Source organism: Microcaecilia unicolor, chromosome 10 (assembly GCF_901765095.1).
Source record: "Microcaecilia unicolor chromosome 10, aMicUni1.1, whole genome shotgun sequence".
Taxonomy (NCBI): domain Eukaryota; kingdom Metazoa; phylum Chordata; class Amphibia; order Gymnophiona; family Siphonopidae; genus Microcaecilia; species Microcaecilia unicolor.
Window position 1 is genome coordinate 137,075,853 of NC_044040.1, and position 27,845 is coordinate 137,103,697.

The 27,845-nt window shown below is 44.6% G+C and overlaps 1 protein-coding gene across 6 annotated transcripts in view; it reads right to left on the reverse strand.

Moving 5' to 3' along the window:
* ANO7 (anoctamin 7) overlaps positions 1-27,845 on the reverse strand; it is a 413,838-nt gene that overhangs the window by 323,001 nt on the left and 62,992 nt on the right. For all 6 annotated transcript variants that reach the window (XM_030215797.1, XM_030215795.1, XM_030215793.1 and 3 more), the window contains one exon: positions 25,609-25,684. In XM_030215797.1, coding sequence (XP_030071657.1) covers positions 25,609-25,684 — 76 coding nt within the window. The remainder of the gene's footprint in view (positions 1-25,608; positions 25,685-27,845) is intronic.

A 27,845-nucleotide genomic window follows, 5' to 3' on the forward strand; every position in this document is an offset into this window, starting at 1 on the left:
TTTGAATTGTTTGGGTGCAGATCTTATTAGACTAGTAGGGCAAATGTCTAGTTTGCATTGCGATTTGGCGTATTTTCCGAGCCAGTGAGATATTTCATCTGATGAGAGCGTGTCAAAGTTGGTCCATGATCGATCTGCTGGGTATTCCCCGGGTTTTGGGTCTAGACATTCAAGGATGTCTGTGTAATCCGTTGTATTGGTAGGTATCATGAGTCGGAGCTTTATTATTTTTTCATTGAAGTATTTCGCAAGATTGGTTGCTGATGGGGTGTCTATGTTGTTGGAGGTAACCGTTGTAGTATTTAGGAGATTGTTTACGAGTGAGAAGCGTTTGTGTGTATCCTTGTAGTTTGGTCCTATTTTGGTTTTACAATACGTCCTTTTAGTTTATCTGATAGTGTATTTGTATTTTCTTTGTAGTTGTTTCCAGTCTTTGAATGTGTGTTCGTCTTTTTTCTTGCTCTATGCTCTTTCTAATCTTCTGACCTGTGTTTTTAGTTCTTTCAATTCTTCGTTAAACCATGGTATTGAGTTTTTTCTATGTGAGGTTCTGGTTTGCAGTGGTGCTATGTTGTCTAGTACTGTTCTGCATCTGTTATCCCGTTCTTGGAGAAATTGGGGTGAGTCTGTAGGTGTTGTCCATTCATCAGTGTAGAATTGTTGCCAGAATATTAAACAGTCTTCAACGTCACAATTATGCTCCTTTTTTCAGATTTTTTTAAAAAGTAAAATCATATCCTTCTACTTTACAATTGGTAACCTAAAGTCATGCCATGGCTGATGTTTGCAGCAGATTGTGCAGGGACTGCTTCTCCTTCATGTGCAAAATTTGCATTTCCCTTCCCTTTGAGTGGGCAAAAAAATGTAGAAGATTCTGACAAGTGGAGCAGTAGGAAAAAGTGGGAAGCAGTGTTATTTGCAGAATCAATGCAGAAAAATGCGAAAGAACTGGAGAGAATACATCAAGCAGAGAGAAAAGAAAAAAAGTGTAATTGGAACAGCAGAATGGATCAGCATAAACTCACCTGCCACCTGCTTCGAGTCACAGTGAATTTGAGCTGTTTTGTATTAATGAGATGGTCTCCAGTAGGTCTCTGGTTTTCCTGCAAGGAATTTCAAAAGCCTTCTTCTTACCTCATCGGGGACGGGGTTACGGCGACAGCAGCACGCAGTGAAAAGCATGCAGGCTCGCGCTTCAGCCTTCCCTTGTCTGTCTCTGAGCTCTGGTCCCGCCCTTGTGGAAACAGGAAATGAGGGCGGGACCAGAGCTCAAAGACAGACAAGGGAAGGCTGAAGCGCGAGCCTGCACGCTTTTCAGTGCGTGCTGCTATCGCCGTAACCCCGTCCCCAACGAGGCAAGAAGAAGACTTTTGAAATTAGGAGGGAGGGACAGACGGATGGAGGGCAGACCCTGGAACTCGGAGGGAGGGAGGGAAGGAGGACGTCAGGACGGGCGGGCCCTGGAACTCGGAACCTCGGAGGGAGGGAGGGGCGAGATATCGAGCACCCATGGAGTCGGCGCCGGGCCCCCCTGGAGGCCCGGGGAATTTTGTCCTCCCTGTCCCTCCCTCTCTTTGCACTTGTCAACATTGAACTTCCATTTGCCACTTGGACGCCCAATCCCCCAGTCTCGCGAGGTCCTCCTGTAATCTTTCACACTCCTCCTGCGACTTGACGACCCTGAATAATCTTGTGTCATTTGCAAATTTAATTACCTCACTAGTTACTCCCATCTCTAGGTCATTTATAAATATGTTAAAAAGCAGCGGTCCAAACACAGACCCCTGCGGGACCCCACTAACTACCCTTCGCCACTGAGATTACTGACCATTCAACCCTACTCTTTGCTTCCTATCTTTCAACCAGCTCTTAATCCTTAGTAATACCCTTCCTCTGATCCCATGACTCTCCAGTTTCCTCAGGAGTCTTTCATGAGGCACTTTGTCAAACGCCTTTTGAAAATCCAGATACACAATATCCACCGGCTCCCCATTGTCCACATGTTTGTTCACCCCCTCAAAAAAATGCAGTAGATTGGTGAGGCAAGACTTCCCTTCACTAAATCCGTGCTGACTTTGTCTCATCAGCCCATGTTTTTGTACGTGCTCTGTAATTTTATTCTTGATAATAGCCTCTACCATTTTGCCCGGTATCAACGTCAGACTCACCGGTCTATAATTTCCCAGATCTCCTCTGGAACATTAAAACTTGTGTAACTTATGAACATAATATAGGAAGGTGATACAATGTACAATCAGAGTTCAGGTAAAAATAACAAAATAATGAAAAAGTATAAGATAGATTGCACCTTGATATAAAACAATTACAAGCTAAATCATTGTAGAGAAACGCCATGAAATGAAATGTTCACTAAAATGTAAGCTAGAGCTGTGTATAACTGATGAATGAAATAAAGAAATAAAACAAATTTAATATGCTGAGATTGATGATTCGCATATGTATGGAAAAAACAAATGAAAAAAAATTTTTTTTACTAACCTGTGCGCAAGTTCAGAATAAAAACATCAAAAGGTGAAATCATAAGAACCACAGTAAGAACCAAGATGGTCAAAAATTTGTAGCTTGATACATACATTTTTTCATTAGTTACCTTTTCAGTTTCTTGTGTAAATGGTAAGCCACTTATGATATATGGCTCTCAGTGTCTCTTAATCTTTCTGCTCTCACTTGGTCTCTAGCAATTATAAACATTTTTAGTCTTTTGCCTATTGGTAAACCGGTTGTATGGTATTTTTAGTCTATTTTCACACCCACGTTATCTTTACGTACACATTTCCTATTACCACTTAATTTTTCACATTTTTTTGGCACTTTTAAGTGTCTTAATTTTTCCATTTTCATCCAATTTCTGGCAATTATAAGGGCCCATAGCCTCTTGTTTAATGCTATGCTGTTCATATTGTACCTCTTTCACATATTTAAAATAACTAATGGCACATATTCTTGGTTATCACTTCACATCCCACTAGTCTGTAGGTTTTAGCACCCCTGAATTTAGTCATTATTGTTTTGTATACTTTTCTCCCACTCTGGTACACTTTTTTTATTCTTTTACTTTTATTCTAGGCACCATGCTTAGAGAGTTTTAGATTCTCTTCTTGAGTTACTCTGTGGGATTTTTTGAGTTCTCCACACACATGGATTCTCTTTGGACTCTCCTCTCGATTTTAGAGGGCTCACCATAAAATAAAAGGGGGTAAGATGAGATGTGTACCTGGGAGCTTTTATGTGAGGTCTACTGCAGGGCCTCCTAGGGTGCCCCACTGCTCTGCTGGGATGTTTATGTGGCTAGTCTACTAAGAATGCTGGCTCTTCCTACATCCGAATGGCTTGATTTTGTTCATTTTTCACTTGGACCCTTTTTTTTTCATGGTCCAAAAAGATAGGATGTATAAAGCACAAGACATCTAGAAAATGTCTAGGAAATGGAATTGGCCATTTTTGAAACAAAAAGATAGACTTTTTTGCAGGATTGAAACTGGCCATGTTCACCACTTGATTTTTGGATGTTTTCAGCAAAATATCCAAAGTCAGATTTAGACGTCACATCGAAAATGCCCCCCTTAATAAACTATCCATATCTCTCTCCTTCAATTTGCCAGCCTCAGTTTCCATGCCTCTTTTTCCCATGTTCCCTGTATCATAGTAACATAGTAGATGACGGCAGAAAAAGACCTGCACGGTCCATCTAGTTTGCCCAACAATTTAAACTCATATGTGCTACTTTATGTATATACCTGACCTTGATTTGTTTCTGCCATTTTCAGGGCACAGACCGTAGAAGTCTGCCCAGAACAAGGCCCACCTCCCAACCACCAGCCCCGCCTCCCCCCACCGGCTCTGCCACCCAATCTCGGCTAAGCTTCTGAGGATCCATTCTTTCCAAACAGGATTCCTTTATGTTTATCCCACATATTTTTGAATTCCGTCACCGTTTTCATCTCCACCACTTCCCGCGGGAGGGCATTCCAATGATTCACCACTCTCTCCATGAAAAAATACTTCCTGACATTTTTCTTGAGTCTGCCCCCCTTCAATCTCATTTCATGTCCTCTCGTTTTACCGCCTTCCCCTCTCCAGAAAAGGTTTGTTTGCGGATTTATACCTTTCAACTATTTGAATGTCTGTATCATATCACCCCTGTTTCTCCTTTCCTCCAGAGTATACATGTTCAGGTGCGCAAGTCTCTCCTCATACATCTTGTAACGCAAATCCCGTACCATTTTTGTAGCTTTTCTTTACATCGCTTCAATTTTTTTTACATCCTTAGCAAGATACAGCCTCCAAAACTGAACACAATACTCCAGGTGGGGCCTCACCAATGACTTGTATAGCGGTATCAACACCTCTTTTCTTCTGCTGGTCACACCTCTCTCTATACAGTCTAGCAACCTTCTAGCTACGGCCACCGCCTTGTCACACTGTTTTGTCACCTTCAAATCCTCAGCTACTATCACCCCAAGATCCCTCTCCCCGTCTGTACCTATCAGACTCTCCCCTCTTAACACATACGTCTCCCGTGGATTTCTATACCCTAAGTGCATCACTTTGCATTTCTTCGCATTGAATTTTAATTGATAAACCTTAGACCATTCTTCTAGCTTCCGTAGGTCCCTTTTCATGTTTTCCACTCCCTCCCGGGTGTCCACTCTGTTACAAATTTTAGTATCATCCGCAAAAAGGCAAACTTTACCTTCTAACCCTTCAGCAATGTCACTCACAAATATATTGAACAGAATCGGCCCCAGCACCAATCCCTGAGGCACTCCACTACTCACCTTTCCCTCCTCCGAGCGAATTCCATTTACCACCACCCTCTGGCGTCTGTCCGTCAACCAGTTCCTAATCCAATTTACCACATTGGGTCCTATTTTCAGCCCATCAAGTTTATTTAAGAGCCTCCTGTGGGGAACAGTGTCAAAAGGTTTGCTGAAATCTAAGTAGATTACGTCCATAGCATGTCCATGATTCAATTCTCTGGTCACCCAGTAAAAGAATTCAATGAGATTCGTTTGGCATGATTTCCCTTTGGTAAAACCATGTTGTCTGGGATCTTGCAACTTATTGTCTTCCAGGAACTTTACTATCCTTTCCTTCAGCATCGCTTCCATTACTTTTCCAGTAACCGAAGTGAGGCTCACCGGCCTGTAGTTTCCAGCTTCTTCCCTATCACCACTTTTGTGAAGAGAAACCACATCCGCCATTTTCCACTCCCAGGGAACCTCCCCCATCTCTAAGGATTTATTAAACAAATCTTTAAGAGGACCAGCCAGAACCTCTCTGAGCTCCCTCAATATCCTGGGGTGGATCCCGTCTGGTCCCACGGCTTTGTCCACCTTTAGATTTTTAAGTTGTTCATACACACTCTCTTCCATGAACAGTGCTCTATCCACTCCATTCTCATATGAACTATGTATCTATCTTCCTCTCCAGCATCCTAGAAAACCAATACCCCTACTACTGGTAAAACAGAACAAATGGGACTATTACAGAGTTCTACTGAGAAATTACATGCGAATAGAATACCACTCATCAGTCACACACAAAACACAGACAAGCTCTCATCAAATACAAAACAAGAGATCAAAAATTAGAAATAGAAATATTAAGCCAAAAATTGAACTGGGGAACCCCAAGAAGTCAAAGTAGGCATTTACCACAACATAGAAAAATTAAAAACAGAAATGCATTTTCCCCTGTGCTGAACAAAATATAAAATATATAGAATAGCGCCCAAAATAGTGCACACCAGTATTATAAAAATGCAACTTACTAATTAGTTATGCCTTTTTGATTAGACTTTAAATGACATTTGTGCAGGTATAACCATTGACTAGTTTAAGTTATATTATAATACATATCAAGTTTTGCTACTCATTATATATATTTCTATTGTTGCAGTAATGCTGGTAAATTGTACCCTGAGGCAAAGCTGCCAGTGCTCGAAATGCAACCGCGTTGGTCTTGGTTCCTTGCTTTTTAAGATGTTTGATTTCTTTACACTCTTTAGAAGCTGCTGTTGGATATTAAAGTATATATATTAATCACAAGCATTTTCAAATCAAAAATTAAACAAACGTTGGACCAATGATGATATGTAGTGCCAAGTTGAATGTGAAGTATCTGTGATACATGGCAGAGCTGCTTTAAAATATTGTTAGAGTTCCTGCATTGTTGAAGGTCCTTCTTTTTGATGCATTTTGAGAATACTGGTGTGAACTATTTTTGGGTGCATTTCAATTTATTTTGTGTTTATTGTCACCCATGTTTTGAACAAAATATAAAGACATCCAATTATGCACATTTTCCAAAGCTAATGTATTCCATTTAATAATTCAAAAAAAAAAAACACTTTTTCTACCTTTTTTGGGGGCATTTTATTTTTCCAAGCATGTTGGTCCCAGTTTCTCTTTTCTGCTTTCTTTGTTTTCTGTCTGCTCTCTTAAATTTCACCCTCTTACTCTTCAGTTCTCCATCTACATTTCACCTATGAACTTTTCATCTCCACCTCTCATCCTCTAGCCAATCCATTTCTCCTGTCTCACTCCTTTCCTGATTTCCTATTCCATTCTTTCACCCATTCCCCATTAATACACTTCTACCCTCTGTACTCACCATCCTCCTCTCACTCGTCTCAATGATGATCCCATGGCCTCTCCCACATGGTTCCATCATACCGAGCATCTTTCCACCCTCTATCTTCCTATACCTTGTAACCCAGCATCTCCTCTCTGTCTCCCCTCTTATATGTAGCCCAGCATCTCCCTGTACCCCATTTTTTCTAACCCACACTTATAGTCCAGCATATTCCTGCCTCTTCTCTCTCCTCCCACATTTACAATCTCCTCTCTCTCATTCTCTCTCTCCCCTACCCCACGCTTGTAGCCCAACATCTTCCTGTCCCCCCTTTCCTTGTAAACTTGTAGCCCCCTCCTCCACCCCTATGGTCCAGCATTTATATAAGTATATAAGTACATAAGTATTTCCATACTGGGACAGACTGAAGGACCATCAAGCCCAGCATCCTGTTTCCAACAATGGCCAATCCAGGTCAGAAGTACCTGGCAAGATCCGCAAACAGTATAATACATTTTATGCTGCGTATCCTAGAAATAAGCAGTGGATTTTCCCCAAGTCCATTTTAATAATGGTCTATGGACTTTTCCTTAAGGAAGCCATCCAAATCTTTTTTTAAACCTTGCTAACTGCTTGTACTACATTCTCTGGCAACAAATCCAAGAGTTTAATTACATGTTGAGTGAAGAAATATTTTCTCTTATTCATTTTAAATGTACTACTTTGTAGCTTCATTGCGTTCCCCCTAGTCCTAGTATTTTTGGAAAGAGTAAACATGTGATTGACGTCTACCCAGTGGCGTACCTAGGGTAGTTGACACCCGGGGCCGGTCATTTTTTAACACACCCCCCCCCCCCCAAATCCAGTACTAGGCATGCCGAGAATACAAAACACTCAGGACCTATAGAGCAATTCTACCATACCATAAGCAGTCATTTCTACAAGTCACACAAGGAAAAGGAAAGCATCTTAAACACTACAGTGAGCACTAGAACATCAATTCACCTATTGTAAAACGAAACCAGACAGAATAGTACAGATCGTAGATCCTGCACAGTCAATGCCAACTGAAAGCCATGTCTTTTTCACAAACACAGATACACCCTAATCCACTATAGAATAAGTAATCATAAACGTTCTATTTAGACAAAAATTAAACTGAACCCCCAATGCCAGACTCTGCATACAATGCAACACCACAGAAACAGAAACTGTCCCCTAGTACTGTGCAAAATATAAAGACAGCAGATGTAAATTTGAAAAAAACTAACAAGTACCAATCACCACTTTACAAATTAACAAATAGAAATAAAACAAATATAGAAAGTAAAATAATACCATTTTATTGGACTAATACATTTAGCTTTCAGAGGCCAAAACCTCCGTCCTCGGGTCAGTACAGTATAGTGCTGTTACAGTATCCTATCCTGACCTGAGGAAGGGGGTTTTGTTCTCCGAAAGTTAGTCAAAATGTATTAAAATTAGTCCATTAAAAAGATTACCTTATTTACATGTTCTATTATAAACATTTAACACATCTACAATACTTTATCCTAAAGCAAAAAAAAAATATATATATATTTTATTTACAGTTTGTTGTCTCTGGTTTCTGCTTTCCTCATCTTCTTTTCACCGTCTTCCTTCCATCCAGCATCTGTCTTCACTCTCTCTCTCTCTCTCTCTCTCTTTCTGCCATCCAGTGTCTGCCCTCTCTGCCGTCCCTTCCATCCAATGTCTGCCCTCTCTCCCTGCTCCTTCCAGCCACATCTGCCCTCTATCTCTGCCCCTTCCATTCACTGTCTGCCCTTTCCCTTCCATCCACTCCACTGTCTGCCCTTTCTCTCTGCCCCTTCAATCCACCATTTGCCCTCCCTCTCCCATCCATCCAGGGTCTGCCCTCCCTCTCGCTCCCCCTTCCATCTAGGATCTGTCCCCTCTCTCTCTCTGCCCCTTTTTTCAGCCCCCAGTTCCAGCCCCCTTCTCCCCTCTGAACACCCCCACCCAGTCCCCTTCTCCTGTCTGAGACCCCCACCACAGTCCCCTTCTCTCCTCTGAACACCCCCACCCCAGTCCCCTTCTCCCCTCCCCTTCCCTTCTCCCCTCTGAGATCCCCACCCCAGTCCCCTTCTCCCCTCCCCCTCCCATCTGAGATCCCCACCCCAGTCCCCTTCTCCCCTCTGAACACCCCCACCCCAGTCCCCTTCTCCCCTCCCCTTCTCCCCTCTGAGACCCCCACCCCAGTCCCCTTCTCCCCTCTGAGATCCCCACCCCAGTCCCCTGTCTGAGACCCCCACCCCAGTCCCCTTCTCCCCTCTGAACACCCCCACCCGAGTCCCTTTCACCCCTCTCCTTCCCCACCTCAGTCCCGTTAAAACCGGCGAAGCAGCGTCGCAGGCAGCGCCTCGTGCCCTGCTTGTAAAAAAAAATCAAATCTCCTTCCTTCTCCTCGTCTTGACGTCGACTCGGGCCTTCCAATCAAATTGATTGGAAGGCCCGAGTCGACGTCAAGACGTCAAGACGAGGAGGAGAAGGAAGGAGATTTGATTTTTTTTTTTTTACAAGCAGGGCACGAGGGGCGCTGCCTGCGACGCTGCGTCGCCGTTTTTTTTTAATGTGCGGCGCCACGGGAACGGCCACGGGAGGCAGCGGGAGCGGAGCACCCCCTACCCACTGGCACCCGGGGCGGACTGCCCCCACCGCCCCCCCCTTGGTACGCCACTGCGTCTACCTTGTTTCACTCCACTCATTTTATAGACCTCTATCGTATCTCCCCTCAGCCGTCTTTTCTCCAAGCTGAAGAGCACTAGACATTTTAGCCTTTCCTCATAGGGAAGTCGTCCCATCTCCTTTATCATTTTCGTCACCCTTCTCAATACCTTTTCTAATTCCACTATATCTTTTTTTGAGATGCGGTGACCAGAATTGAAAACAATATTCAAGGTACCGTCGCACCATGGAGCAATACAAGGGTATTATAACGTCCTCATTTTTGTTTTCCATTGCTTTCCTAATAATACCTAACATTCTACTTGATTTCTTAACTGTCGCCGCACACTGAGCAGAGGGTTTCATTGCATCATCAACGAAGATGCCTAGATCCCTTTCCTGGTCGGTGACGCCTAATGTGGAACCTTGCATTACATAGCTATAATTCGGGTTCCTCTTTCTCACATGCAACACTTTGCACTTGCTCACATTAAACATCATCTGCTATTTAGATGCCCAGTCTCGTAAGGTCCTCTTGTAATTTTTCACAATCCTCTCACGATTTAACAACTTTGAATAACTATGTCGTCAGCAAACTTAATTACCCCACTCCCATCTCTAAATCATTTATAAATATATTAAAAAGCAGCAGTCCCAGCACAGACCCCTGGGGAACCCCACTATCTACCCTTTTCCATTGAGAATACTGACCATTTAACCCTACTCTCTGTTTTCTATCTTTTAACCTGTTTTTAATCCACAATAGAACACTACCTCCTATCCCATGACTCTCCAATTTCCTCTGGAGTCTTTCATGAGGTACTTTGTCAAACGCCTTTTGAAAATCCAGATACATAATATCGACCGGCTCACCTTTATCCAAATGATTGTTCACCCTTTCCAAGAAATGTAATAGATTGGTGAGGCAAGATTTCCCTTCCCTTCCACGCTTACAGTCCATCATCTTCCTGTCCCCTCTCTCTCTCTCCTTCACCCCTATGGGCCAGCATTTCGCTGACCCTTCTCCCTTCCCCTCCACCCTTACGCTCCATCATCTCCCTGTCCTCCCCTTCCACATATATAGTGCAATATTTCCCTTTCCCCTCTCCTTTTCCATCTACCCTTATGGTCCAGCATCTCCCTGCCCCAACTCCCTTCCCCTCCACCCTTATGTTCCAGCATTTCTCTGTCCTTTCTCTCGCCCCTTCCTCCCCTGAAATGTTCAGCAGGTCACCCGCTTGGAGGGGAGACTGGCAGAAGGAAATGCAGCCCAGCAGCAAGAGAATGTATCTACACAAACTCCAATGACATGCTCCTTCCCAGGTTGTTGTCTGCAAACCACGTTTAATAGGTTTTCACTTCTGGTGTATCTATTTACCAGAAATGAAAACCTGGTGAGCACAGTTTCCTGCTGGCAACCCAGGAAAGGATCGTTGGTGTCAGGGTTCATGTAGCTGCATCTCCTACTACTTATCATTTCTATAGCGCTATTAGTCGTACGCAGCGCTGTACACTTGAACATGAAGAGACAGTCCCTGCTCGACAGTGCTTACAATCTAATTAGGACAGACAAACAAGAGATAAGGGAATGTTAAAGTGAGGATGATAAAATAAAGGTTCTGAACAAGTGAACAAGGGTTATGAGTTAAAAGCAGCATCAAAAAGGTGGGCTTTTAGCTTAGATTTGAAGATAGTCAGAGATGGAGCTTGACGTACCGGCTCAGGAACTCTATTCCAGGCATATGGTGCAGCAAGATAAAAGGAACAGAGTCTGGAGTTAGCAGTGGAGGAGAAGGGTGCAGATAAGAGAGATTTACCCTGTGAACAGAGTTCCCGGGGAGAAATGTAGGGAGAGATGAGAGTGGAGAGGTAGAGAGGAGCTGCAGAATGAATGCACTTATAGGTCAATAAGAGGAGTTTGAACTGTATGCAGAAACGGATAGGAAGCCAGTGAAGTGACTTGAGGAGAGGGCTAATATGAGCATAACGACCCTGGCGGAATATTAGTCGTGCAGCAGAATTTTGAACAGATTGAAGAGGAGAGAGATGACTAAGTGGGAGACCAGTGAGAAGCAAGTTGCAATAGTCTAAGCGAGAGGTGATAAGAGCGTGGATGAGGGTTCTGGTAGTGTGCTCAGAAAGGAAAGGGCGAATTTGCTGATATTATAGAGAAAGAAACGACAGGTTTTAGTAGTCTGTTGAATATGTGCAGAGAAGGAGAGGGAGGAGTCGAAGATGACCCCAAGGTTACGAGCTGATGAGACAGGAAGGATGAGAGTGTTATCCACAGAAATAGAGAATGGGGAGGAGGAGAGGTTGGTTAGGGGGAAAGATAAGAAGCTCAGTCTTGGTCATGTTTAGTTTCAGATGGCGCTGAGACATCCAGGCAGCAATGTCAGACAGGCAGGCTGATACTTTGGTCTGGATTTCGGCTGAGATTTCTGGTGTGGAGAGGTAGATCTGGGAGTCATCAGCGTAAAGATGATACTGAAAACTATGGGATGACATCAGAGTACCAAGGGAAGAAGTATAGATGGAGAAGAGAAGAGGTCCCAGGAAAGATCCCTGAGGTACACCAACTGACAGTGGGACAGAAGTAGAAGAGGATCCACTAGAGTATACACTAAAGGTACCCTGGGAGAGATAAGAAGAAAACTACTACTACTATTTAGCATTTCTATAGCGCTACAAGGCGTACACAGCGCTGCACAAACATAGAAGAGGAAAGAACAGAGCCCTGAAATCCAAGAGAGGACAAAGTATCAAGGAGTAGGCTGTGATCAACAGTGTCAAAAGCAGCAAATAGATTGAGAAGGATGAGGATAGAATAGAGACCTTTGGATTTGGCTAGGAACAGATCATTGGAGACTTTAGCAAGCGCTGTTTCAGTTGAATGAAGGGAGCGAAAGCCAGATTGAAGTGGATCAAGAATAGCTTTAGATGAAAGAAAGTCAAGGCAACCGCTGGGGTGTGTTTCTTGCTGCTGCTCTCCTCTTGCAGCCACTGCTCTTTTTGTGCTAGCCCTGAGACACATCTTTCAGATGCTCATGACATGCTATAGTGCGTCATAATACAACAGTTGAGAACCACTGCTCTATATCTTCATCTGGAGCCCTCTTTCCTCAGATTCAAAAGGGCAGTTAAGACATGGCTGTTCTAGCTGGCCTCTAATTTCTTCATGCTGCCTTCATGGATCTGCTGACCCCCTCCCCCAATCCCTTTCTCCTATGATTCATATTTCCTACTCCCAGAATCTCTGCCCCTTTTCATTTTCCCTCTCTCGATTGGGTTTCTACTCTTCTCTTTCCCTGTTTATATAGTGGTAATGAACCAAAGGCTCTGCCCCATCCCTTTAAGTCAAACAGTAAGAGAACATGAGGACCCTCTTTTCCTCAGAGCAGGCACAGAAACTCAGCAAAGGTTGAAAATCTGGCATGGCCCCAGGAGAGAAGGGAGCCCAGTGCTACAGTCACTTCCCAGAAGCCTAGGAGCCAGTCCTTGGGGGCAGGCCAGGATGCAGATTTAGCTCAATATCCCCGGCTCACTAAACAACACAACCTGGATTCACATGAAGGCTGGAGAAAGGAGTGGCCAACTGGAGTGGAGGAGTGGCCTAGTGGTTAGGGTGGTGGACTTTGGTCCTGGGGAACTGAGGAACTGAGTTTGATTCCCACTTCAGGCACAGGCAGCTCCCTGTGACTCTGGGCAAGTCACTTAACCCTCCATTGCCCCATGTAAGCCACATTGAGCCTGCCATGAGTGGGAAAGCGTGGGGTACAAATGTAACAAAAAAAAACATACAAGGAGAACACTGGGATGGGAGGAAGAATAGCCCTGATGGAGTTTGTGGAGCAGGGATAGCTCCCCCCCCCCCCCCCCCCCCCCCCCAGTTTTCACTACCTCTCTCCTAGTACCGGCAGCGATTAGAGCAGACTGCTTCCAGCTAGCATTTGAGTGTTCTTTCTGCAAGGTCCTGCCTACACGGGAATAGGAAGTTGCATCAGAATAGGCAGAGAGAAAGCTCCAACACCAGTTGGAAGCAACCTTCTCTAATCGCTGCTGCTGCTGCTGGTACTAGAAGAGAGGTAGGGAAGGAAAGGAGAGGGTGAGGACAGATCCTGAATATGGGGGAGGATAAGGATAGGGACCCAGAAGGGAGATGCTAGACCATATGGCTAGGGATGCAGAGGGAAGATAGATGGTGAAATGTCAAATGGACAGGAGACCCTGCAAGGACAGGAACAAAATTGAGAAAAGCAAAAAACAAACACTTGAACCAAAGTGAATGGGAAAATAAAATGTTCAGACAAGAAAGGTATAAAAAGTATTTTATTTTGAATATATTAATTGGAATATGTCAGCTTTGGGAAATGTGCATCTCTGATGTCTTGCATTTTAGTTTTTGATTTGCTGTTTGCTGTACATAAGTATTGCCATACTGGGACAGACCAAAGGTCCATCAAGCCCAGCATCCTGTTTCCAACAGTGGGCAATCCGGGTCACAAGTACCTAGCAAGACCCCCAAAAAGTACAATACATTTTATGCTGCTTATCCTAGAAATAAGCAGTGGATTTTCACCAAGTCCATTTTAATAATGGTCTACGGACTTTTAGGAAGCCATCCAAACCTTTTTAAAACCCCGCTAAGCTAACTGTTTTTACTACATTCTCTTGCAACAAATTCAAGAGTTTAATTACACGTTGAGTGAAGAAATAATTTTCTCTAATTCATTTTAAATGTACTACTTTGTAGCTTCATTGCGTTCCCCCTAGTCCTAGTATTTTTGGAAAGAGTAAATAAGTGATTGACGTCTACCCCATTTCACTCCACTCATTATTTTATAGACAACTTGGAAAGCTAAAGGTGGACAAAGCCACGGGACCGGACGGGATCCACCCCAGAATATTGAGGGAGCTCAGAGAGGTTCTGGAAGGTCCTGTTAAAGATTTGTTTAATAAATCCTTGGAAACGGGAGAGGTTCTGAGGGATTGGAGAACGGCGGATGTGGTCCGTCTTCATAAAAGTGGTGATAGGGAAGAAGCTGGAAACTACAGGCCGGTAAGCCTCACTTCGGTTATTGGAAAAGTAATGGAAGCAATGCTGAAGGAAAGGATAGTGAAATTCCTGGAAGCCAATAAGTTGCAAGATCCGAGACAACATGGTTTTACCAGAGGGAAATCGTGCCAAACGAATCTCATTGAATTCTTTGATTGGGTATATGGAGAATTGAATCATCAACATGCTATAGACGTAATCTACTTAGATTTTAGCAAAGCTTTTGACACGGCTCCCCACAGGAGGCTCTTAAATAAACTCGATGGGCTGAAGATAGGTCCCGAAGTGGTGTACTAGATTAGGAGCTGGTTGACGGACAGACGACAGAGGGTGGTGGTAAATGGAGTTCGCTTGGAGGGAAAGGTGAGTAGTGGAGTGCCTCAGGGATCAGTGCTGGGGCCGATTCTGTTCAATATATTTGTGAGTGACATTGCCATAGGGTTAGAAGGTAAAGTTTGCCTATTTGCGGATGATACTAAGATTTGCAACAGAGTGGACACTCGGGAGGGAGTGGAAAGCATGAAAAAGGATCTGAGGAAGCTAGAAGAATGGTCTAAGGTTTGGCAATTAAAATTCAATGCGAAGAAATGCAAAGTGATGCACTTAGGGAGTAGAAACCCACGAGAGACTTATGTGTTAGGCGTGAGAGTCTGATAGGTACTGAGGTGGAGAGGGATCTTGGTGTGATAGTATCCGAGGATCTGAAGGCGACAAAACAGTGTGACAAGGCGGTGGTCGTAGCGAGAAGGTTGCTAGGCTGTATAGAGAGAGGTGTGATCAGCAGAAGAAAGGAAGTGTTGATGCCCCTGTACAAGTCGTTGGTGAGGCCCCACCTGGAGTATTGTGTTCAGTTTTGGAGGCCGTACCTTGCGAAGGATGTTAAAAAAATGGAGGCGGTGCAAAGAAAAGTTACGAGAATGGTACAGGATTTGCGTTCCAAGACATATGAAGAGAGACTTGCTGACCTGAACATGTATACCCTGGAGGAAAGGAGGAACAGGGGTGATATGATACAGACGTTGAAATATTTGAAAGGTATTAATCCGCAAACAAATCTTTTCCGGAGATGGGAAGGCGGTAGAACGAGAGGACATGAAATGAGGTTGAAGGGGGGCAGCCTCAGGAAAGATGTCAGGAAGTATTTTTTCACAGAGAGGGTGGTGGATGCTTGGAATGCCCTCCCACGGGAGGTGGTGGAGATGAAAACGGTAACAGAATTCAAACATGCGTGGGATATGCATAAAGGAATCCTGTGCAGAAGGAATGGATCCTCAGAAGCTTAGCCGAAATTGCGTGGCGGAGCAGGTGGGGGGAAGAGGGGTTGGTGGTTGGGAGGCGAGGATAGTGGAGGGCAGACTTATATGGTCTGTGCCAGAGCTGGTGATGGGAGGCGGGACTGGTGGTTGGGAGGCGGGAAGTACTGCTGGGCAGACTTGTACGGTCTGTGCCCTGAATAAGGCAGGTACAAATCAAGGTAAGGTATACACATATAGTAGTAGTAGTTTGTCTTGTTGGGCAGACTGGATGGACCGTGCAGGTCTTTTTCTGCCGTCATCTACTATGTTACCTCTATCATATCTCCCCTCAGCCGTCTTTTCTCCAAGCTGAAGAGCACTAACTGCTTTAGCCTTTCCTCATAGGGAAGTCGTCCCATCTCCTTTATCATTTTCGTCACCCTTCTCTACCTTTTCTGATTCCACTATATCTTTTTTGAGATGCGGTGACCAGAATTGAACACAATATTCAAGATGTGGTCGTACCATGGAGCAATACAAAGGCATTATAATGTCCTCATTTTTGATTTAATACAGTTTATTAAGGTGTTTATATTTATTATAAAGCTAAGTTGAAGGATATGTACCATTGTGGTAATTATTTTGCAGGATACTGTGATGTGTGTTGAAATGTTGACCAGACTCAACTCTACTATAATGGCAAAGTTTAAGTGATGGGATCAAGTACATTTATTTTAAAAATGTCAGTCTTTTCAAAGGGTTCCAGCACTGAATATCCATGCTTAACATAAGATAAGCCATAGTGGGTCAGACCAATGGTCCATCTAGCCCAGTGTCCTGCTTCCAATAGTGGCCAATTCAGGTCACAAGTATTTGGCAGAAACCCAATTAGTAGCTTAATTCTTCCTGTGGTTATCAGTAACTTAAAAATTACCACCACAGGCTGAATATTGACCCTTCAGTTTTTTAGTGCAGGCCTTTATTATCAGTTTAGACTGCATGGGGCTGATATTCAAATTGCGGGTGTTAAACCGGCTAACTCCCGTGGTCAGCGCTAAGCCTGAATATTCAATGCCAGGTCGTTTCCGGTGACAGTCACTGAATGGCCGGTTTATTTATGGCCAGTTTGAAGATAACCAGCTAAGTTTGAATATTGACTTAGCTGGTTATCTTCAAACGGGCCAAAGATATATTAGGTTTTCAAGTGGCCAGTTGACTGCGTGATATAATTGGCTATCCGCTATCTACTAACCGGGGATATTCAGCGGGGGATAGCCGGTCAGCAGCTGTTCTGGCAGGTTAAATAGCGCTAAATATTGGGTGGCATTGTCCTAAAAACTTTGTCAGCTTTCCAGAAATTAAGTTTTACAGCGGTTGTAATACATCAAGATTATGAGTTATGACTAATTGATAAAGATCAACTTTACACAAATTAAAAATATGCCCCATGCATAACATGTACATGCTATGCATATGAGAGCAGTAAGTTCATAAATGTGTGTTGCACACTTATGGGTTGTACCCATAAGTATGACCACTTGCCCCAGCTGTTCTGAAATTTATCATATTGCGAAATCCCCAAAATGTAAGTAAACTAGGAGTTGAAAACTCAGGACTGATTCACCTGTGTCTTCTAGCTTGAAGCCAATTGGTCACTGTAGCCTCCCTGACCATTCGTGTGGAGGGGCATTTTCGATATGACATCTAAATCCGACTTTGGATGTTTTGCTGAAAACGTCCAGAATCCAAGTGGTGAATATAGCAATTTTCAAAACAGCAAAATGTCTATTTTTTTTTTTTTTTTTTTTTTTTTCGAAAATGGCCACTTGCTAGATGTTTTTGTGCTCTGTGCGTTTATCTTTTTAGTGCATTTTCAAAAAAACCTGTCCAAGTGAAAAACATACAAAATCAAACCATTGGGGTGTAGAAGGAGCCAGCATTTTTAGCTGACTGGTCACACAGACATCTCAGCAGAGCAGTGGGGCACCCTAGGGGGCACTGCAGTGGACTTCACCTAAATGTTCCCAGGTACTGATCTCACCATTACCCCCTTATACTGTATGGTGAGCCCTCCAAAACCTACTATACCCAACTGTACACCACTAATGTAGCCCTCATGGGTAGGGTTACCATATGTCCAGATTTCCCAGGACATGTCCTCTTTTTGAGGGTGCCGTGGGGAGCCCGGGCGGGTTTCCAAGTTTCCTCGATTTGTCCGGGTTTCTCAGTTCAGTGGCCTAGTGGTTAGGGTGGTGGACTTTGGTCCTGAGCAGGGGCGTAGCCACGGGTGGGCCTGGATGGGCCCAGGCCCACCCAGGCGCCCATTCACATCCTTCTTTGCTCGCTGCTTCTCCCCAGGCTCCGCTTCGCTGCATCGCTCTGCATTCTTCTTCTCGCCTGTCGCGCGGTGCTGCCATTCATGCAGGCGGCTGCGCTCTCCCCTGCCGCGTCTATCCAGTCCTAACAGGAAGTGCATCAGAGGACTGGATGGATGCGGTGGGGGGAGCGCGGCTGCCTGTGTGAATGGCGGCGCTGCGTGCAGCGTGGCGGGTGAGAGGAAGAGTGCAAGGAGCGACAATCATGCAGCGAAGCGGAGCCTGGGGAGAGGTGCGCATAGCTACATTTGGGGCTCAGTCAAGGTACCGGGCAGGCAGCGGAGCAGAGGGAGAAATCTTGTATAGTGGTAGGAGAGGGAGAAATGCTGCCTGGAGGGAGAGGGGGATAGGGACAAGAGATATGGGGTGGATGGAGCAGGAGACATGTTGCATGGAGGGGGAGGGGGAACACAGGGAGAAATGTTGGACACAGGTGAAGAGGAGGGAGAGATGGTGCACAGAGAAGAGAGGGAGAAATGTTGGGCATGACAGTGGATGGGAAGAAGGGAGCGCTGCTGTATGGGAGGAGGAGAAAGAGATATTGGACCTGGGGCACAAGGGAGGGGGAGTGTTATGATTCTGCCGGTTTGGCTGAGGGGGAGGTGGGACGTCTCTTCTGATTGGCTGCCAGGGGTTGTGCTGACGTCAGGGGATAGTACTTTAGCCTGCAGCTGAAGAGTTTCTCTGCTTTTGCGTTACTTACTTGGTGGTAACAGGAAAGCCTGATAGGTTTCTCTCAGAACGTGCTCTAGGTTCTGACAGGGATCTGTGTTGTATTAGAGTATTCTTTTCCTTCCCTCTGGGTTAGCTGCTGCTGTGTGTGTGTGTGCGCCTAGCTCTGTAATCAGGGTCAGCTGCTCGTTTGTTTAGTGGGGGCTGGGCATTGCTCAGCCTCAGGGGCTCTGGGCTGAGTGAGAGCCTTCTCCTTTGTTTGTTTGTTTTAAGGATTTCTCTTCCCAGTGTTCCGGCTTGCTGGCTCAGTGAGTTTAACCCTTTGTGTACTGTGTGTATTGTATTCTTGCCTCTGCCAGTGTGTTTGTTGGATGGGCCCCACTCCCTCTCGGGAGGGGAAGCGTTCTCTCTGATTGTTTATTGATTTATGGCACTCTCTCTCTGCTGGCTCTACAAGCTTAACCCTTTGTGTTCCGTGTGCCTCTGTCTACAGTGGGTTTGAGGCAAAGGTTTTCTGCCTTCCTTTTGTGTCTGGTTCCTCTGGCTTCTGCCTGGGGCTCCTACCCTGGTGGGGGGGGGGGTGGGTTGCTGTGTTAGTTCCCCTGTCCTGCGCTAGTCCCCTGCATGGGCGTGGCCCGCTCTGGTCCTTTGTTTCCCCCTCTGCCCTATTGCTGGTGTTCAGTGCGTGTCTGGCATCTTGGGGCCCTCTGGGTTCTTTCACCCCTCCCTGTGTGTGATTGGGTTCCAGTTCAGCCGTGAGGCTCGCACGAGTGGCTCTGTGTGCGTGGGTTCCGGTTCGGCCGCGAGGCCCGCCTGTATGCCTATTTCCCTTCTTCCTGAGGGACTGTGGGGAGGGGTAGCTTAGGGGGTATTGTGTAGCTGGGGTGTGCGGTGGTGGGTCGGTCTCCCCTTGGCCTGGGTCGGCTACTGCTGGCCTCGGCCAGGGCCCAAGGGCTCACGACCAACCCAACGGATTACAGGGAGACAGAGATGGTGGACAGTGGGAGAGAGACAGAAATGTTGGACATGGTGGAGGAAGGAAGAGAATGCTGCATGGGAAGGAGGGGGAAGACAGATATTGGATCTGGGGTACAAGGGAGGAGGAAAGAATGATGAGGACAATGGAAGAGAGGGGGAGATGTAGGACATGGGGTTGGATGAGAGGCAGGGGAGATTCATAGGAGAGGGGAGAGAGGGAGATATTGGATCCAGGAGCAAATGAGAATGATGGAGAGATGCCAGACAATGGGAGTGAGGGAAGAGAGAGGGAGAAATGCTGGACCATGGGGGACAGGGGAGGAGAAAAGAGAAGGGACAGGGAGCTAGAAGGGTGGATGGAGGAAGATTCTGGGAATGGTGGAACCATGTGGGAGATGCTGGAGAGGGGAGGAGGAAGAGGGTGGCAAGGAAATGGATGAGAGGATAGTGATTACAGAAGATAGAAATATAGTAATGGGGAGTAGATTAAAGATGAAAGGGAATGGCTGGAGAAGGAGTGAGTTGGGTAATGGGAGAGCTAGTGGGTGAGAGAAGAAGATGACGATCTGATAGGCAGCTGTAAAGTAAAAAGAAGGAGAAAGGCGAGAAAGAGAGTAAAGTTTGAGTTGACGGAGAGGCAGAAAATAAAAAAAAAGAGGAAGCAGCTAAAAAGGAATGATCAGTATGTCAGAGGTAGATGTAGTGAGGGAATAGACAGTAGAGAGGAGAAAAGACAAATGCACAGCAGTCATTTGAAGGAGAATTAGTAGACGACAGGAAATTAGAAGCAACTGTTGAGAATTGGGGGGTCCCGAGCCCCCCCAGGAAGGCTAGAGTGACCTTAATCTGACTCCATCTCTAAATAACACTAGTACTGGGGTAATCAGGGAGTTATTGCCTCTAAGGGAGAAGTTAGGTCTAAGGAAAAGATACCAGCCTTATGACAAACTGGATTTAGATTACAAGTTATACAATGCATTTATACTTACAGCCTTTGATCATTAAGTGAAGCCCACAAATCATCATTTGGAATGAGGAGTTTATTTGCTAAGGTATAAGTCAAATCAGTGATTGACAACAGGCATGTACAATCAATTAATTATAGGAATATAATAAGCTGCAAACAGGTGTTAAATATTTGCTAATCTTTTATAATTTCTTTTACCAATTAGAGGTTTTACAAGGGAAAGCAATTAGGTAATTTGTCAATTCTGTTGGACACATTGGTTTCCCTTGGAGAGAGAGTGACAACCCTTTTCTCTCTAACTCAAACCAGGAACTACCCTGAATTTTATAGGTGCCCTCAGGATATGGATAATATGACAGTAGATATACCTGATTGGATCTATGCTAATGTCATGGTTGTCACTGATTGGCTCATGCTAATGAGTAGCTTCTATCTTGCTACGCCTTTCCTTTCTCACACCAGCTGACCACAATCCTGCTCACAGGAAAGTCTCCCTCCTCTCTGGAACAGCTAGTTCCCTATTTTCTTTGCACCTGCTATGACTCACTTATTTCTCAACTTGTTTTTCTAACTTACATTAGAGAAAATTCCACTTTGTAACAGATAAGGGCTTCCATTTTGTGCTGAAATCCTCCATTTAGTTTCCATATCTATTAACTTAACTTTTAGGCCTCAATCTGGGCTACAAACTAGGTCATACTTTTCCAGTAAGCTCCCAGTTATGTCAGCCATCAGATTTCTGACTCAGCCAAGGTCTGTAATGGCCTGAGCTCTATGACTGGGCCCTCCAGCATTCCAGTGGGGGGGGGGGTCTCTGGCTGTACCATAATTATACACAACATAATGGAAAAATAAAATGTCCAGACATCAAAGGTAGAAAAAAGCATTTTATTTTGAATGTTTAAATGGAATATGTTAGCTTTGTGAAAAGTGCATAGCAAATGTCTTTGCATTGTGTTCAGTACAAAGGAAATGCATTTTTGTTTTTATTTCTTCAGGGTTGTAGTACATGTTAAGTTTAACTTCTTGGGGTTCTCAATTCAATTTTTGTGTAAATATTTTTATTTCTAACTCGTGATCCTTTGTTCTGTTTTTGGTGAGGGTCTGTCAGTGTGATAGTAATGGCTGGTACAGAAATCGGAAGGGAGGCAGGGAAGAGAGGGGATTGGAGAGAGTGCCCTCCTTTATTTTCTGACCTGGGCCAGAGCATGTCTAACACTGGCCCTTACCCTTGCTTTATAGCTGGTGGGGCTCCCCAAGCATCCATCCTCCAAAGGCAGTCAGAGCTCCCTTCTACCAAGCTCTGCAGTTGGCGACAGCATCTTTGAGTTACTGACAACTAAGGATGCAAGGGGTGCCAGCTTTGTTTGCTTAGGGATGTTGCTGCTGCCTGCCAAGCTTGGTAAAGGGACGTTCTGGCCACTTTCAGAGGAAGTCTTCAGCTGACAGAGTTTGAGGATCCTCATTAGCTAAAGTATTTATATTTTGAGGTGAAGGTAGGGCGAGGCAGAGAAACTTTTGTGCCACCCACTTTGGGCTCAGGCCCACCCAAAGTTGGTTTTCTGGCTACGCCACTGGTCCTGAGGAACTGAGTTCGATTCCCACTTCAGGCACAGGCAGCTCCTTGTGACTCTGGGCAAGTCACTTAACCCTCCATTGCCCCATGTAAGCCGCATTGAGCCTGCCATGAGTGGGAAAGCGTGGGGTACAAACGTAACAAAACAAAAAAAAATAGCGCTGTACACCATACATTAAAAAAAAAAAAAAAAAGACAGTTCCTGCTGACCTGTCCTATCATGAGTATGCACGGGGCGCAGGCCGACGCCGGCAGGCAGGGCTGCAGCATCTGTGCCTGCAGCCTGCCAGAAATCAGCTGATCTAAAAGTCATCGGGGCGGGTGGTGACAGCAGCAGTGAAGGCGTGCAGGCTCCCTCCGAGTCCCCCCTCCTTCGTCCTTCCCCTACGAATTAAAAAAGTCATCTCTCTTCTTACCTCGTTGGGTTACGGCGGCAGCAGGCCGGCAGCAGCAGTGAAAAGCGCTGCGTGCACGCTTCAGCCCTTCTTCCCTTCTCTGTCTCTCAGCTCTGGTCCTGCCCTCATTTCCTGTTTCCGCAAGGGCGGGACCAGAGCTGAGAGACAGAGAAGGGAAGAAGAGCTGAAGCATGCACGCAGCGCTTTTCACTGCTGCTGCTGCCGGCCTGCTGCCGTAACCCCGACGAGGTAAGAAAGAGATGACTTAAAATTTGGAGGGGAAGGAGGGGGAACCCTGGAACTCGAAGGGACCCTGGAACTCAGAGGGAGGAGGGAGGGGGGCCTGGAACTCGGAGGGAGGGAGGGAGGGCGGGCGGGCAGGCCAGACCACCAGGGCAGTGGTAAGGTAAGGGGAGGGGGGTAGGGAAAATGTGACAGGGGGCGGAGCGAGGGTGTGAAAGGGGGGCAGGACATTTGTCCTTTTTGGGGGACAAAATATGGTAACCCTACTTATGGGTGAAGGGGTTACATATGTGGGTACAGTAGGTTTTTGGTGAGTTTTGGAGGGCTCACACTTTCCACCACAAGTGTAAAAGAGAGTGGGATATGGACCTGGGTCCCCCTTCTCCACAGTGCACTGCACCAACCACTAGGCTACTCCGGGGACTTGCCTGCTACTCTAATAGGACTGGCCATAACATCTGAAGCTGTCATAGAGGCTGGTATGTACTGTTTTCATTCACACCTTTGGGGCACCTAACCACTATACCTCTATTCAGGAAACCTAGACTGCCCCAACTTGACATTTCAACCTTTAGATTGTAAGCTCCATTGAGCAGGGACTGTCCTTTTTTGTTAATTTGTACAGCGCTGCGTAACCCTAGTAGCCAGGGCCAGTCAAACCCAGTAAGCGGGGTAAGCGCTGCAGGGGGGCGCCTGCCTTCAAGGGTGCCACTGCGGCGCCATACCGTGCCACCATACCACGCCGCTCTTGGTGCTTTAAATCTTTAATTTACCTCCGTTCCAGCAACCGCATCATTTGAAAGCCCTGCCCCGTCTCTAGCCTTCCCTCCCTTCGTGAGCTCGTTCCGCAGTCCCGCCTTCTGACATCATTTCCTCGACGGCGGGAAGGAGACTCGCTGGACAGGGGCAGGGTGGGAGAAGAGAGAAAGGAGATGCTGGGGGGGGCGGGGGTGCGCGGGCGCCAACTCATAGTCTGCAGGGGGGCGCCAGAGACCCTAGGACTGGCCCTGCTAGTAGCGCTCTAGAAATGTTAAGTAGTAGTAGATCATGAGGGGTTCAGTGACCACTGGGGGAGTAAGGGGGTGTTATTTCCTCCAGTGGTCATCTGATCATTTAGGGCACTTTTCTGTGGTTTACTCATTATTAAAATACATCTAGACCAAAACGTCCAACTTCTAGCCCTGGATGTTTTGTTTTCTTCCATTGTAGCAGAAAAATGTCCAAATGTTATGAATGCCCAATCCTGCCCTTAACACCCCCCCCCCCCAATGCACCCCCTTGTGATTTATATGCACTGCATAGAAAAACATCTAAAAATTGGCTTTGAAAATAGCGATTTGGATATTTTGGCAAAAAAATACCATTATTTTAAACATTTTTCTCTTTTGAAAATGAGCCCCTATGTCAAGGGATCAGATGCTCAGTGATGGAAAAGGAAGTATTATAGGAATGAGGTAAAGATGGAAAAATAAGAGGAGGTCAAAGAGATTGAGATTCACAAGACAATAAAAAGTGATGCAAAGGTAAAAGAGAGGAAGATAACATGCAGTGGAAGATAAGCAGTAGCTGAAGACAGAAGTATGAGAAGCGAAGATGTAGATGATCAGAGAGATGGAAGCTGCAGATAGAGCTGGAGCCAAGTGAGATGAAAAGAGTGAGAAATATGAGGAGACTAATAAAAAGCTTGAGTAACTGGCAATGCCATATAGAAAAAAAAAGCACATAGTTGGGGGAAGGGAGCAACACTACTCGCAGACTGCACACTGTCAAAATTGTGCACACCCCCACTAGGCTACTCTAGGGACCTGCTTGCAGGACTGGCTATAACATCTGAGGCTGTCATAGAGGCTGGTATGTACTGGTTTTTTTCACATCTTTGGGAGATGGGAGGGGGTCAGTGACCACTGGGGAAGTAAGGGAGGTCATTCCTTTATTCCTTCAGCAGTGGCATAGGAAGGGGGGGCGGTGGGGTGGTCCGCCCCGGGTGCACGCCGTTGGGGAGGTGTCGGCTCCGCTGGTTCCCTGCTCTCTTTGCCCTGGAACAGGTTACTTCCTGTTCCAGGGCAGAGAGAGCAGGGAACCAGCGGAGCTGACGCAGCTCCCAGCGACGTGCACTCGGGGCGGATCGGCCCTCCCGCCCGTCCCTCGCCTTCTATGCCAGTAAGAATGCGCTCTGGGGGGGGTGCACAGCGGCGACCCACCCCGGGTGTCAGCCGCCCTCGCTACGGTACTGTCCTTCAGTGTCATCTGGTCATTTAGAGCATTTTTTTGTGGCTTGGTTGTTATTAAAACAGGTCTAGCGCAAAACGATTTAGCTTTAGTCATGGACGTTTTTGCTTTGTTCCATTATGGCAGAAAAATGTCCCAAGTGTCAGAACAGCCTAATCCCACCCCCAATACACCCTCTTGTTATTTGGACACACTGCAGACGAACTGCATAGATAAACGTCTGCAAAATAGGTTCTAAAATAGCGATTTGAACGTTTTGGCAAGTAAAAAACATCCAAATGCTGCTTTATGCCACTTTTTAGACATTTTTCTCTTTCAAACATTATCCCCATAATGAGGCAACTTCAGTGTGCTTACACTGGAATTCATTTCATTTTAGCTTGTAAATGATGAAAAGTAAAATGCACTCTATCATTTTGATCTTTGTCTGATTTTTTTTTACCTGCTATTTTTACAATTTCTCTGAAACTGGAAGTATAAACAAACACACACAATTCCTCATCAATCCAATGTGTGCACAACCTTTTAAACATTCTGACCCAATTATCAGCAATAAATGAAGGTAGCTCAGGTTCTCACCAATCTGAGTGTGTCCATCACGAAAGAAGTTTAGGTAATCCTCTCTGCAGATATCTCCTTTATTGCATGTGTTCAGCTGCAAAGAAAAGAGAGTGTGATCGTAAGTCATGGAAGAGCAGGGAAAAATCCAAATAAGTTTCATTCCTTCCTTCTGTCAGAAAATCAAGGAAAGCTGCTTACCACAGCTGATGTAAATAATTGATAGTGCAGATCAGGAGTGATCAGGCTTTGTTCTGTATCTGATAAGAATTACAGACATAGAATATGATGGCAGATAACGTCGAAACCATCTAAACCTGTTCATTTTCCCTTCCTGTTGCAATGTTATAGAACATACTTGATTTTCAGCCCTTCTTTTGTGACTTTACAGTTAATGATTCTGTATGCTTTGCTCATGCTTCTATGAATTCTGATGCTGTTTTTACCTCTAGTGGGAGTCTGTTCCTTATGTTACTCCTTTCAGTCTCATACTAAAACTCCCTAATTCTAGAAAGTATGTCTAAATTTGAGACTAGTGTGCAAATTTGCACACCCAAGATATAGAATAAGGTCAGTTGTACACATAACTTAATTTAATAATGAGCTGATAACTGGTGTTAAAGAGCAATGATAAGCTATAATTGGCACCAATTAGTAGTTACATGCATAACTGCCTTTAGTTGGTATTCTATTATTTGCACAGTCAAATTCCAGAACATGCAGCTTTAAGGTTATAGAATACTAACAATTATGCATCTAACCGTGTAAGCTGGATGTATTGCCAACCAGGGGCCCAAGCAAAGTAATCACTTAGAGATGAGTAAAGGGTACATAAATGGAAGAATCCTATCAAGGGAATATTGTATCCTGTCTGGAAAAAAATAAGAAGATACCTGTAAGTTTACTGTAGAAGCTGGAAACCATGCTATTTAAAGCTACTGCTTTAGAGTTTGCTTTTAAAAGCTAACCGACTTCAATTTAGATTGGGAAGAATCTGGTAAATGTTATGGTTGAAGAAAGCACCTCAAATAAAATTGTGCAAGTGGCTCTATGTTAATTGTGGAATTGTTAGTAAGAAGTCTAAAATGAAACTATTTAATTTAGCATGTAAATAAAATATGTTCATAGCTCATAATCATCCTGCTTATTCCTGATAAAGGAGAAAAATGCTCAGTTTCTGTCCCAAAGAGATGAGTTAAATGGCCACATCATCAAAAGATGGTGCAAATAATATGTTTACATTATAGTTTACAGACTGTTGGTGAATTAGCCTAATTTTAATTGTTTTTGTAATGTTTTTGTAATTCTAATTAGTCATGGTATTACTTAATTGTTTTTAGACAGATTAGTTAGAAAATATAGGGTCACTAGTCAGAATGATTGAATATGTCCATTGAATTCATTATTTAAGCCAGATGAATGGACAACTTTTAGCTGGGCCACTCAATATGTGGTCAAAAGTTATCTGTTTAGGAAGAAGGGCAGGAGACATTCCAGAGGACAGGGCCAATCTTGTCCATAGACACAGTAGATATAAAGATATCTGTTTATAGGGGGTGTGGTGGGGGACTGCGGTCTGTTAAGATGGGGAGGTGATTGTTTATCAATTATATAACTATGAACTATTTGGAATGAATTGTTCTGTTAGCACTTTGGTATTCCATTGTAATTTGCTAAAAGAGTTTATTTATTCTAAAAGGAGAAATTTCATAAAAGATATCTGTAAGCTGCTACATTCACTGTTGCTGAAATAAATACAAATCTTGCTAGCAATTCTGCATAAAGATATTCAAATAGAGCATTTAGATATCTTTAAGTGGAAACCACCTCACTAAATATTGACCTCTATCAACCTAGTTTAGTAACATTTTTTAAAACTTTATATTTATTTGCATTTAAATCATATATCAAATACAATACTTGAAAAAAAGTACAATAAAAAAAGAGAAAGAGGGAATTTACATCACAAAAGAAATCATCATATGCTACCTCAGACCACTATAATGGGAGAGGGAGAACACAGAAAAAAAACCCCAGGATAATCAGGGTTTTTTTTTCCTTTGTTGCCCCCTCTCCCATTATAGTGTAAACCTCAATCATATCACCTCAGCCGTCTCTAAAAACATCCCATAAGGAAGTCCTTACTCCTTGCTAAAACAAAAAGCACCTTATTGTCCTAATCCTTATCCCATAGGCATAACTGCCTGCTCCAAAAAAGTCCTCAGATTCAAGAAAAAACTAGAATTGAGAAGTATCAA